We start from the raw sequence: 12,062 nt of genomic DNA, 5'->3' as shown, positions 1-12,062 counted from the left end.
TGTAAAATATGCTTCCCAGAGGTCTCGTTTGCAAGGCTTGCTAACAAGTGTATCCCTTACGGAGTTGTCCAGCTCAGAGGCAGAGGGGACCAGAGCCCAGTGTCCCTCTGAAAGCAGGAAACTTGTAGCAGCCCTTGCATACCCCTCTCCCTTGCCAGCGCTCCTGGTTTGATGAGCCAGCAGCTGCAGTCCTGATTGAAGAGTAGGTTATCTACTCTCGTACTGTTGCTGTCGCTTTTTTATATGGTGGTCTGTCTTTCCAAGTGTATATTCTGGTGGTCCAAGAAGCTGGTGAGATCTTTCAAGCTAGAAGTACTTTTTACCACTTTGGTTCTTTAGCAACGGTAACAGGATGCCGTGTACACAGGAGACATGCCGTGTGCTATCACCTATTCTCTGGCTTTCGTCTTCTGCCTTCATTGCATCTCACATGCTGAAAGCAGAACCCATGGTGACGAAAGCTCATACTCAGAGACACATGGCCTGGGTGGGAATCCCTGCTCCTCTACTTACTTGACAAGTGACGTTGGGCAGGTGATCTAATCTCTCTGTGACTCGGTTTTCCACCAGAAGTAAGGATGACAGTGGCATCTACCTCATGCGCTACGCAGAAATGCAGCTCTGTAAGTTTTGGATTTTATTACTGTGCTGCTTCTACATTAATTTCTTGTAGGGTTAATCTAACTTCTAGGTTCTTTGAAAATTGTGGTAAAACACACATAGCATAAAATGCATAAAATGTGTGATCTTAGTCCTTTCTCTGTCCACTTTGGTAGTACTATGTCTGGTCACATTGTTAGCTGCCAGTTTCCAGGACTCTTCATCTTACTGCCCAGAAACTTTGTACCCACTGAGCAGGAACTTCCTAGGAAGTCCCTCACTTTAGGCTGTGACAACCACCGCTGCTTTCTGTCTCTGAATTTGACTGCTTCAGGAATCTTACACATAGAATTTTACCAGTATTTGTCGATTTATGACGGGCTTATTTCATTTAGCATAATTATATGTTGATGTTTATCCAGTTTTCTTTTTTTTTTTTTTTTTTGTTTTTTGGTTTTTCTCCGGTACTGGGAACCGAACTCACGACCTTGCGCTTGCCAGGCAGGCACTTTGCCGCTGAGCTAAATCCCCAGCCCCTATCCAGTTATTTTCAAGGACTAAAATTTCTTTTTCTTATAATCTCATGTTTTATTTTATTTTATAATAAAAGGGAATACATCACCCTCATGAAAGGGGAGGGATTGCCTCTTTTTACTTATTTTTTATATTTTGAATACAATTTACAAGGCTTCAGAGGTTGTTCACTCAAAAATGAAACATGTAAATAAAATGCAAAAGATTATCTGTGTGTAGCTAATTTATCTGTTTAAATTCTGAGTGGATTACTGAAAGCTTGAAAAATAGTGCTAGTTCTCCAACCTTCCTCATTTGTTATAAGGAGTTGGTGTAATAGACATTTGTTTTGCCCACAAGTTTCTGTTTCTCCTTCTTCCTGGGTGAGTTGCTATGTTCCTGTTTTTGTTTTTCACTGTTCAGGTAGGTCCAGTTGAGTTCAGTCTGTTTTAAGGGATGTGCATATGACTTGGTCAGTGAACATATACTTTGCTGGCCACGGTAGTGAGTTAAGGTGGGCAGGTGACCTAGGCTAAGTAGATTGGAAGTTAATTTCTGGGCTTTGTTTGGAGCTATTAAGGAGAAGAAGCTTATTTGCCATAAAAGTCCTAAGTAGGATGAAAAGCTGGAGAACTTGCACATCGGGACAACTGGAGACGTAGGCTATACAGAGAAAAGCAGACCGATATATGCATGGGTGTGCTGTGCATGGCATATGCATGGATTTTCAAGTATTTGACCAATGAAGGCTTTTTTTCTATTGTTGTTATCTTTTTTTTTATTTTAAAGAGAATAAAATTTAAAAAAACAAAAGCAATGCAGAATTTCAAAACAAGATGATAAAAAATCAACAATGGTTGTTATATTGCATATTGTTATCTTCAAAGTAGTTCAGATTACCAGATATAGTCATGCAAAATTGATCAAACAATTAGGCGTTCCTTTCAATAAGCCAATAGAAATTAGTAGTACAATTATCTTAGCTATCTTGTATATATATATATATATATTTTTTGTATATAATATGTATATATTTATATTATATTTTGTATATAATATGTACATATATAATATGTATATATTTTTTTCCCATCCTTCTTTTCTCCTTTCCCCCATCCCAGTTCTTTCTTTTTAAGCAGTTTCTTTCCCTTTCACAATATCTATTGTACCTTTTGGATTTTATTTACTTTTTCAGGTTCTTATAATAGGAAGACAATATGATGTTTACACATGCAGGTCTGATTTATTTCACTTAAGAGTATGGTCTCTTGTTGCATCCATTTACCTATATAGCCTCGAGTTTATCTTTCTTTATAGCTGAGTAATACTCCATTGTTTAAAAATACCACATCTTTTTTTATCCCTTCCCAAGCTGATGAGCGTTTGCTCTAGCTGGAGTTCACCTTTGGTCTTAGCTCTGACTTCCCTGGAGTGCTTCTTCATTCCTTTTCTCCTCCCTCCTTACCGGCCTCCTTCCCTGTCACCTCAGTACCCGGTCAGTTGTACCCCTTCCAGGAAATTATCACTGATTGTTCTGGATCATCATGGACTCACTCTTTTCTGAATCACTGGTAGGGTTTTTCTTATTCTTTTGGTTCTGGGGATTGAACCCAGGGCCTTAGGCCTTGTGCAAGGCCATGTAAATACTGAGGTATAGCAACAGCTCTTCTATTTTTTTTTTTATTATGTGACAGGGTCTTGCTAAGTTGCCAAGGCAGGCCTTGAACTTATGGTCCTTGGCCTTTAGGGATGCTGGGTCTATAGGCTTGCTCTACCATGCCTGGCTAAATGCTACAGTTTTTAAAGTGTGAAATTATAAATGACTACTGTGTTATCTGGCATTGTTCATTAGTCCTTATTTTCTTTGTAAAAATTTTTGTTTCTCTAACTAGATTATGACTTAACATTATGGGCTATAAAACTGTATTACTTAGCAGGATGTTTGGTGTAAAGTAAGCCCTCAAAATTTGCTGGAAGATTAAATGACTGTCCTTACATTTAGAAGTTCAAGGCATTTGAAAGTCCCCACAGAGAACTGTTTGTTAATATGTTCGGCTTTTATTGTATTTTTCCCCCCATCCTCTGTTAGAGAGCTCCAGTGAATCTGAATGTGAGTCCGACGAGGACAGCACCTGTTCTAGCAGCTCAGACTCAGAGGTGTTTGACGTCATTGCAGAAATTAAACGCAAGAAGGCCCACCCCGACCGGCTTCACGATGAACTTTGGTACAATGACCCAGGCCAGGTAGGTGTGTTTTTATGCTCTTGCTATGAAAGTTGCAAACCCACACATCACTTTTATGGCTTTGGGTGCAGAAGGTGCGTGTTGGTCTGTACTGAAATGGAATTTTACTCTCAGGCTCATATGTCACTTTTTCAGAGCTTATTTCTTTTCAGCTTCAGAGTTCAGCTCCAAAGTCAAAGCACCAGGACAGCTGTACTTTGAATCATAGTTGCCCATGTTTGTAAATTCTGAGTTAAGGAGCAGGGTAATGGTTCTGCCTCATTAAACTTTCAGTAGAAGAGAGGAGACAAGTGGTAGGGGAAGGGGGAGAGAATTGATAGGATCTTTTAAAACCAGTTCACCTGGAGAGTGTCTTGCTATAAAATACTAAACAAGATAGTCCTATAGAATTTCATTGTTTTTAGTTGGTACAATCTCAAGTCCTTATAAGTTCTCTTCCTTGTTAAGCATATTTGAGCTAATTATATAAGAGCCGGACCATTTCATTTTTAATTATTACTTTATTTGTAAGTAATACACAATAAAAATAGCATCTTTGTAAATGGTTTGTCGTAATACAATACATACAAAAATAGTATCTTTAATGCATATAGTTATTAAGCACAAGACATGTACTTCCTACATGATGTACAAAGTAACTTAAATGTATACTTTGTAAATAAATTCATACACTCTGTATTAATTAGAGTGTTGTTTTCCTGTCTCTTGTTAAATCATAGGTATCAAAAGTTTTTGGTAGGATTAGTATGGTTAGAATGATTGACAGAAGTATATGTTGTAGTGCTTTGGAATTGAACAGAAATGTTTACAGAACTGCCATTGCATTTTAAAGCATATGTAGATTACATGTCTTTTTGAGCAGCATTTTTGAGTTGTAATTCACATAATACAGTGTACACACAATTTTACAGTCCATGGTTCCTTTTATTATATTCACAGGGCTGTACAACCATTGTCACAATATATTTTAGAATGTTGTTGTGTCCCCCTAAAAGATGCCTTTACCCATAAGTGATCTTTTTAATTGGCTACTCTTTGTCTGTCAGGAAGTATCCATCTTGATTCCTGTGGATTCCTGCTTCAGAGATTTGCCTACTTCTATCAGGGCTTCTGTATTGGTCTACTGTTTGTGTATTGTGTTTGCGTTTGTGTCTTCTGTACAGCTGAGGCTTGTGAAGGGCTGATCCTTGTAGGAGCCCAGGCGCTGGTAAAAGGCAGGAATGTAGGGTGTCTGTCTGCTCCCCTGGAAATCAGTGAGCACTAAGCAGTTTCTACAGTTTTCATCACAACTTATGACCAGCACTGTGTTGTGATTTTCAGTGGAATCTTATTACATCTGTTATTTGCCAGCTGTTACTTTAGATAACATTTTAACAATGATTTCTAGAGCACAGTGTTATGTCCCTGCTGTGCCACCTGGAGCTTTAGATTTCCCAGAAGGGTAAAGAAAGTTAAAGCTTTTCACTCTACTATTTCTTCTCAGCCTTATTTTCATTTATATTTCAATTTGGCACAGTGAATTACAAAATACAAAGTAAATAGTTATTGTACTGTATTATTTAGGGAAGGACATAAAGTTTGTTTATGTTTGGTACGTTTATACTGGGTGCACTCATAAAACTGGTATTTAAGGCCCTTTGGATTTTAATTTTTTGTTTTCCTGTTTTGGTCCTTCATGCATGTAAATGGTCCATCCCATTTATTGTGGTCTAATATTGCTGGAACATAATGTGGGTTTGCTGTCTTCACTTTTCTTCCCATGCATGCTGGTGTCTTGGGTAATAGGTGTCTTCTTTTCCTGTCCAGTCCAGACCTTCACTTTTCATCTCTTTGAAGCTTTCCCATGGCAGCCCCAGTGATACGTCCAATTCAATGAATTTTCCTTTTCTTTTAAAGTGGTAGTAGTAAGTATATCATTTGTTCTCCTAACTAGAACAGATTTTCTTAAGTACATCGACCCTGTGCTATTTTCTCCCCCTCTGATTAGCAGTCATCTTCTAGGTAAGAAGCATTCAAGATTGGTCACTTTTTGAGTCATGTGGGTTGAATTTGAGCCAGTGAAATGAATTTGAACGTTTTTGTGGTTCTGGTAGGCATTTTGTTTTCTTTCTGCTTCAGAGTTACCTTAAGTTTTTTCTTTTTAAAACACTTAATGTGTAGGTCACCTTCAAAGCATTCTGTGAGTTCCTTCAGGATATAAAGTATGTTTTTTTTGGAGAAAGAGTCATTTTTCTTGAAATAAGAAAAAGGAAAAAGTATCCTGAAAAAAGTAGGACTGACGATGGGGTCAAACTGTGTGCTGACATTGATATTTCCTGCCTGGCTGCACCAATAACTTGGGAATGCAGCACTGTCACACAGCTTCCCTTTATCGGACAGTATGGACAGTTTGCAGCTTTATTGGTTGTGGAACATCTGTTTAATCTTCTAACTGTGACAGCCGCTTCAGAGCCTCAGTCCTCGTAACATTAAAACCCACAGTTTCTGAGGCCTCATCGTGTGTGCTGTGGATTTGCCCCCAGTAAAAACGAATTACATTCTGTTTCCGACAGATGAATGATGGACCACTCTGCAAATGCAGCGCAAAAGCAAGACGCACAGGAATTCGGCACAGCATTTATCCCGGAGAGGAGGTAACTGGCTTGGGTTACGATGTTTCTAAGTACTGAACAAGCAGAAGTGGACAGAGCTGTTATGGTTCTTTTCTCACATAATGAAATAATGCCGTCAAAATAGCCTTTTTGTTTTCGCGTGTAGTCTGTGTTACTGGCGGTTACAGAACAAAAGTATGTGGGGCTTGTGGGTAGAGCGGGAAAGTTATTAAGCAGACTGAAAAGGCTTGAGAGACTTGCTGTTTAAATCAGGCAGTGTGTATTCAATATGCGTTTTATTAGTTTAAAACTGTGTACATTGCAGTATTTTTTCATGTTTTTATCGTGAGTGGTTGTGGATTACCTTGAGGAAATGTGCTTATCGAAGTACTCCGAGGCTCATGTTCTCTCCTCGGGGTGGGCACCTCCTTTGCTGTCTGCTGCTGCTACTCCTTCACCACAGCGTTTGTCGGACGTGCTGTCCTTGTTAGTTTGTTGTTTCCACCAACGTGTGAGTAACCCACGACCGCGTGTCCTCGAGCCTCACGCTCGTCGGGGACACTGACGACTTTTACATCTGGAGTTCTCCGTGACTTCCCCTTTCCTTTAGTTCCCTTCATTTTTTCCTCTGTTATCTTTCAGTTTGGGAAGGAATTTGTATTAATCCTAGAAGTGGCACTTTATGATTCAAGGTGTTACATTTACACATAGTATATGTTAACTGTTAACTTATGTTAAAAACTTGTTTGAAGCCTTAACAGCAGTCAAAATAAAAAGTGGTGAGATAGTACCTGATCATTTGAAATGCTTGCCACTTAGATATCACTTGCCTTGGAAAGTCAGCAGATACAGCTTGGGATTATGGGGCGCGGTGGCGTCCTGCGTGGGCTGCAGTTGGGGCGTTTGCAGTACTGATGGGGGTTAGACCTGTGAGGAGAGGCAAGCGAGAGCAGGACGAAGAAGAAAAGTCGATCAAGCCTGGCCTCTCAGGATCAACAGTGTTGTGCCCCTAGCTTCTTCTGTCCCTCGGGCAGCTACCCTGGGAAGGGCACAACCTTGGGAGAGGGCCTCTGCAGGTGAGCCTGCGCCAGGAGGGGCCAGCCCTGAGTCACCTCAAGCTGCAGGCTGCATCCTGACTGCTTTCCTCACAGCTGGCCAGCAGGCCTTCCGTGATGGGAGAGGGATGGGTGGTGATGCCTGGGGATCACCTGTAGGCAGGGAAAACAAACCTGTGCTCGGAGTGCATGTTATTCCTTGCAGATGGAAAGGGCATGTGTGGTCTGCTTGGTACCAGCAAGCAAGGAGTGTGCCAGCGTGGGGCTTCAGCAGGGGTCATTGGAGCTGGCCAGTTGGGTGTTGGCGGTGGAGGCAGCTTAGCCTTGTGATGGGTGTCTGTGCTGCCGGGCACAGGTGGAGCCTCCGTCTTTGCAGCAGCAGCCGCTTCATTCGTGTGCACATCCTGTCAACCGTGGGCTGGCTGAGGACAGAAGCTGGCCGGCACCAGCTGCCCCAGTCGTTTTGTCTGTGTGGTGCACTAGTACCTCTTCCCTGGTGGCTGCTATCTGATGGCCAGCCATGCATGATGTGGAAATCACTGCTGTCTCTCCTGTTTATCCACCCACAGGTCTCTTCCAAGGATCTTCTCATCTCTTACCTTCTAATTTTTTTCCTTCTGGGCCTCTGACCAACTGGTATGGCCACAGGCTTCTGTGTATGGGCCCATCTGTATTCTAACTTCCGGCAGCTTCTCTTTCCACACAAAGTGCATGACCAGGTACATGGCCCAAAGTGCTATCCATTGAGGATATTTTTTTCCCTTCCCTCCCCTTCCCTTCCCTCCCCTCCCCTTCCCTTCCCTTCCCTTCCCTTCCCACCCCTTCCCTCCCCTCTCTTTTTCCTTCCCTCCTGCCTCAGCCTAACAAGAGCTGGGTGTACAGGTGTGCACCCCTGTGGCCAGCTTCTCTGACTTATAAAGCTGTCCCTGGTGAGGCTGTGGGGAGGTCCATTTGTAGCTTGCACCTGCTTACCAATTAACTGGTTTACACACCAAGCCTGGGCTTTTTTCTTAGCCTCATCCCTCCATTCTTAGTCTGTAACAGTAATGGAACCATGGGCCTGGGCCACCTGTCCAGGCAGTTGCCACCTCTATCTTACGATGATGTATTTTTGCCTTGGCCACTCAGCTTACTTGCGTGGTGGGGCTGTTAGAATCTAGCTTATGTCAGGCAGGTCTGGCCACCTGTCTTGTCCCTGGGCCTGGCCTTTCCTGGTCTAGTAGTACACCATGATTTTCTTCCAAAGGCACATAACTTTTCACCGCAGATGGCATGGACTTGCATTGTGACTCTTCCAGCGTGGTCCACCACAAACTGCTCTTAGCAGCTTTCCACCGACACCATGTGATCTGCTGAATTGTTTGGTCACAGCAGCAGGACCATTTGTCCTCCAGCTTATAGCCACCAAAGCCTTTTTCACTTGATGCTGGGGACTTGGGTATTACCCTATAAATGGGCCTGAGTAGATTTCCTAGCTGTGGGTTCTGGCCTCGTGAACCCAAGGAGACCCACCAGACCTTGTGCTTCCTGGCTTCCTCCTTGATTCTGGGAAGTGGAAGGTAGAATCATTTTCCTTTCTTTTTTTCACTCTAGGGAGAATGTCTGGCATTACCCAGACACTGGAATTCTAACAGTTGCATGGCTCTGTTAGGCCTCCAATCTTCATAAGGTTTCTCTCTCATTCTCCGTAGTGCATGTACTTTAGCCAGGCCTCTGGCCTGAGAACATAAAGTCCCGTCATGGAGCAGTGTGATGTTCTGCAGGATGTTCTGTCGGATGTTATGACGGGTGGGTGGGAGACTTCATACTGTCCTGAGGCAAAACTGTAAATGTTGTCTATAAAATCTTTCTATCCCCATTGCTGACTGGGATAGACAGAACACATTTTGTCAAGTCAGTTGCCATGTACTTTGTGTTTGAGGTCCTATTAATCTGCTGTCACTAAGCACAGCGTCTAGCATGGCAGCTATAATCAGAGTTTCTTTCTGGGTGCTCTACCGTGGTGTGCTATCTCCCAGGTTCTTTCAGAGGCCAGACTGGTGAATTACACAGATATGATGGGTATTATCAGCGCTGTGTCCTTCAGAGCCTTAGAGATGGCACTGTCATTATCCTTACAGTTCAGTAGTGTTTTTGATTTTGAGGTTGGGGCTGGTGGTAATTCCAGTGGGTTCTGCTTGGTCTTCACCTTATGATAGCTCTTACTTTACAGGTCTAGGACTCAGAGGGGAATGGCGCCATCTGTCAACGACTGGGGAAGACCACTGGGTAGATATAGGGATTTGTTAGACTCATTGTAAGCCAGATGTTGACCAATGTCATTTATTACCTTAGCTTTGTGTTCTCCACTCTTTTTCTGTTGTTAGGATTGTACATCTGTGTTAATAATGATTCAGATACTGTGTCCATCACTTCTTTAGCTGTCTAAAGGTGAAATAACCAGCTTTAATGCTGAATGCTGAAAAGTACAGCACTCCCCTTCCCACCTAACCAGTATTTCCTCTTGAAACTGAAAGCATCTCCCAACTGGGCAGACATGGAGGTCTCTACTACTGCTTCTAAATACTGTGAGCCAATAAGCAATTGCTATAAAGTAGAAAATCTTGGAAGAGCAATACTTGTCTGTTTCTGTGAAATGTGCTGTTATCCACAGTTCACCGTTATTTCCTTTAAAAATCAAAAGTTGTCCCTGGCGAAACAGTGATAGGCCCCTTTGAAGGAGGACAGGGTTGTCATCGCCGTGTTTTCTTGGTATAGTGTTATAGGATCCTCCCTCCTGGATCACCTCTTCAGCCAGTGGATTTCGATGCAAAAAACTTAATCAGTATAATGTTTATTGGAATGGCCTGCCCTCAACCTCTTGATTACTTATTTTTGAATTCTTTTAGTACAAACTAAGTAATACTCATGTTCACTCATTTATTTTGTACCTAAGGACACCATGTTCTGTTAACTGTTTCCATGCCTCTGTGGTTCAGACTTCCTTGGCTGCCAGTTTGACCTGCTCATAATTCTGTAACATAGCTTCTAGCAATTTAGCCCCATCACCTGGCCTCTCTTCTTTCAGGATTATGTTGGTTTCACTGCTTTTGACAAGCTTCGCTCTCTGGCCACTTGTCCTATGGCCAGCCTTGGCCTGCAGAGAAGGCCACCATTGATCATAGTAGTGAGGGTGCTCCTCTTACTCACACATTTCTTTGGGTTTCCTCTGGGGATCGTCTGATACATTTTCCAGCTATAGGTACTGTATCCACTCCAGTAGGCCTCCTTCTTTGAATTCTATCCTTCACCATCTGCCCTGGGTAGTTCTGGAGTTTCAGCATGACTCAGGTGCCCCATTGCTTTTTCATATTTTTGGGAACCCTCTTAGGAGGGAGTTCCTAGCATCTCTTGGTTTCTTTGGCTCTTGGGTGCTCCCAAGTCAATAAACTCCTCCCTCACCAGTTTGTGTTTTGGCTCCTGGATGAAGCACTCAGCACCTGCCCCTCTGTGGATTCTTCTGGTTGCTGGCACATGCTGGTTATTTCTTCAAGCTCCTTTGGAATATAAACTCTTTTCTTCCTCACACCTTTCCTTTGGGTTATGTTGACAGATATTTTGGCCTGGAGGCAGATTGGTTGAGTGCTTAGTGCGCGCGCACGTGTGTGTGTGTGTGTGTGTGTGTGTGTGTGTGTATGTATGTGGGGTGGGGCTGCTTCCATTGAGTGATCACTCATACCACGGAAGGATGTGCCACCTCTGCAGCATCAGAAGGTTTGCTGGAGTCTGGGGAGTTAAAACCTAAATGCCCCAGCCCAGGTTTCCAGGGTTAGCACACCAGACCTACCTTCTTGGCTGTCAGTTGTCTTTGGAGTGTGGCAGCTTTCACAGGTCAGTCCTGGGCTTGGTCCTGGCTTTCTCACTGCAGGTGGTGAGGGGTTCTTTGTCTCCGAGAAGCTCATTGGCTTTGACATCTGGCTTGCAGTGTTGCCTTCTCTCCTTCTCTGCTGTTAGATTTCTGTAGGGCACTGATTCTCCAAGTCTTCTAGTTAGTAGTGTCAGCTTAATCCAGGACATGTTAGAAAGACAGACGCTCAGTCCACTATGGTGACTCAGTCAGGAACTGGGAGTAAGGAGCAGGCAGTTTGGAATTTAGCCTTCTAGGTGGTTTCTGGGCAGAGCAAAATTTAAGAACCAGAGTGGAGCTTCTGTGACTCACACTTGCCATTCATTCCTAAGGGGTATTGTTCCCTTATCCTTATAGCTGCTCTTTCCTCTGTAGCCTTAAAGACCAGGGATATCTACTGGTCTACCTTCGCACTTCACAGCCTCTGAGAGTTTTAATTGGCCTGCCGTCCAGGGCCAGCGCTGTCTGTGAGGAGACAGAACGTGACTCAGCTCCAAAATGCCATGTTAGTTCCTGCTGTCTTGGGTCACTCCTGCTACCAGTTGCTGCATGCTGAGTTCTCTAGAAGCATATGTAAGGTGCAGAGTGTCAGAAAAAATGAGCCCCATGGAAGGAAGAAAGTGTAAGTAAATAGGACTGGTTAGAAAGATTAGCTGAACTATGAGTTAGGCCCAGCAGAGCCCCAGTCAGCCTGGGGCTGATGTGCGGACTGAGTGTGGCCTGCAGAGCGGGGTGTAGATGACGAGGCCCTCCCCGCTTTGCCGGGCTCAGTACCTACTGTGTGCCACACTGCTGGGAGGGCGTGGGGCTCTGCACGGCAGCGGGGGCCGCTCTGTGTCCTCACTCCGCAGCTGGGCAGCGAGGCCTTGCTGGGAAGGTGCCTGGGTGGCCTGTCTCTTGTCTGCCACAGCATACCCGGGGGTTGCACTCATGCTTGTTTCCCTTTCTTATCTTAAGCTGCATGCATGTTTTATTCCAGCGCCTGCCGCCATCCTTCATTTCTGCCTCCCTTCTCATTTTTACCCCACATATTTATTCCTGTCACTGTTTTTATTTCCTATTGTAAAAACCACTGCCATGATTTCAGAGATTCATTTTCCCATGTTTTAAAAGTCTGTTTGCGTGTGTAGGCAAACACGACTTTTTGTGCGGGTTCGCACATGAGAGGGAGAT

At 43.5% G+C, this 12,062-nt stretch overlaps 1 protein-coding gene across 6 annotated transcripts in view; it reads left to right on the top strand.

Annotated features, from left to right (window-relative positions):
- The window catches only part of Drosha (drosha, ribonuclease type III), a 117,532-nt gene that overhangs the window by 18,786 nt on the left and 86,684 nt on the right, over positions 1 to 12,062 (top strand). For all 6 annotated transcript variants that reach the window (XM_013514978.1, XM_005386148.2, XM_005386147.2 and 3 more), the window contains 2 exons: positions 3,203 to 3,357; positions 5,910 to 5,990. In XM_013514978.1, coding sequence (XP_013370432.1) covers positions 3,203 to 3,357; positions 5,910 to 5,990 — 236 coding nt within the window. The remainder of the gene's footprint in view (positions 1 to 3,202; positions 3,358 to 5,909; positions 5,991 to 12,062) is intronic.

Source organism: Chinchilla lanigera, unplaced genomic scaffold, assembly GCF_000276665.1.
Source record: "Chinchilla lanigera isolate Chin_1 unplaced genomic scaffold, ChiLan1.0 scaffold00025, whole genome shotgun sequence".
NCBI classification, from domain to species: domain Eukaryota; kingdom Metazoa; phylum Chordata; class Mammalia; order Rodentia; family Chinchillidae; genus Chinchilla; species Chinchilla lanigera.
The sequence above is the reverse complement of the archived record's forward strand: the minus strand, read 5'-3'. Positions and strand labels throughout refer to the sequence as shown.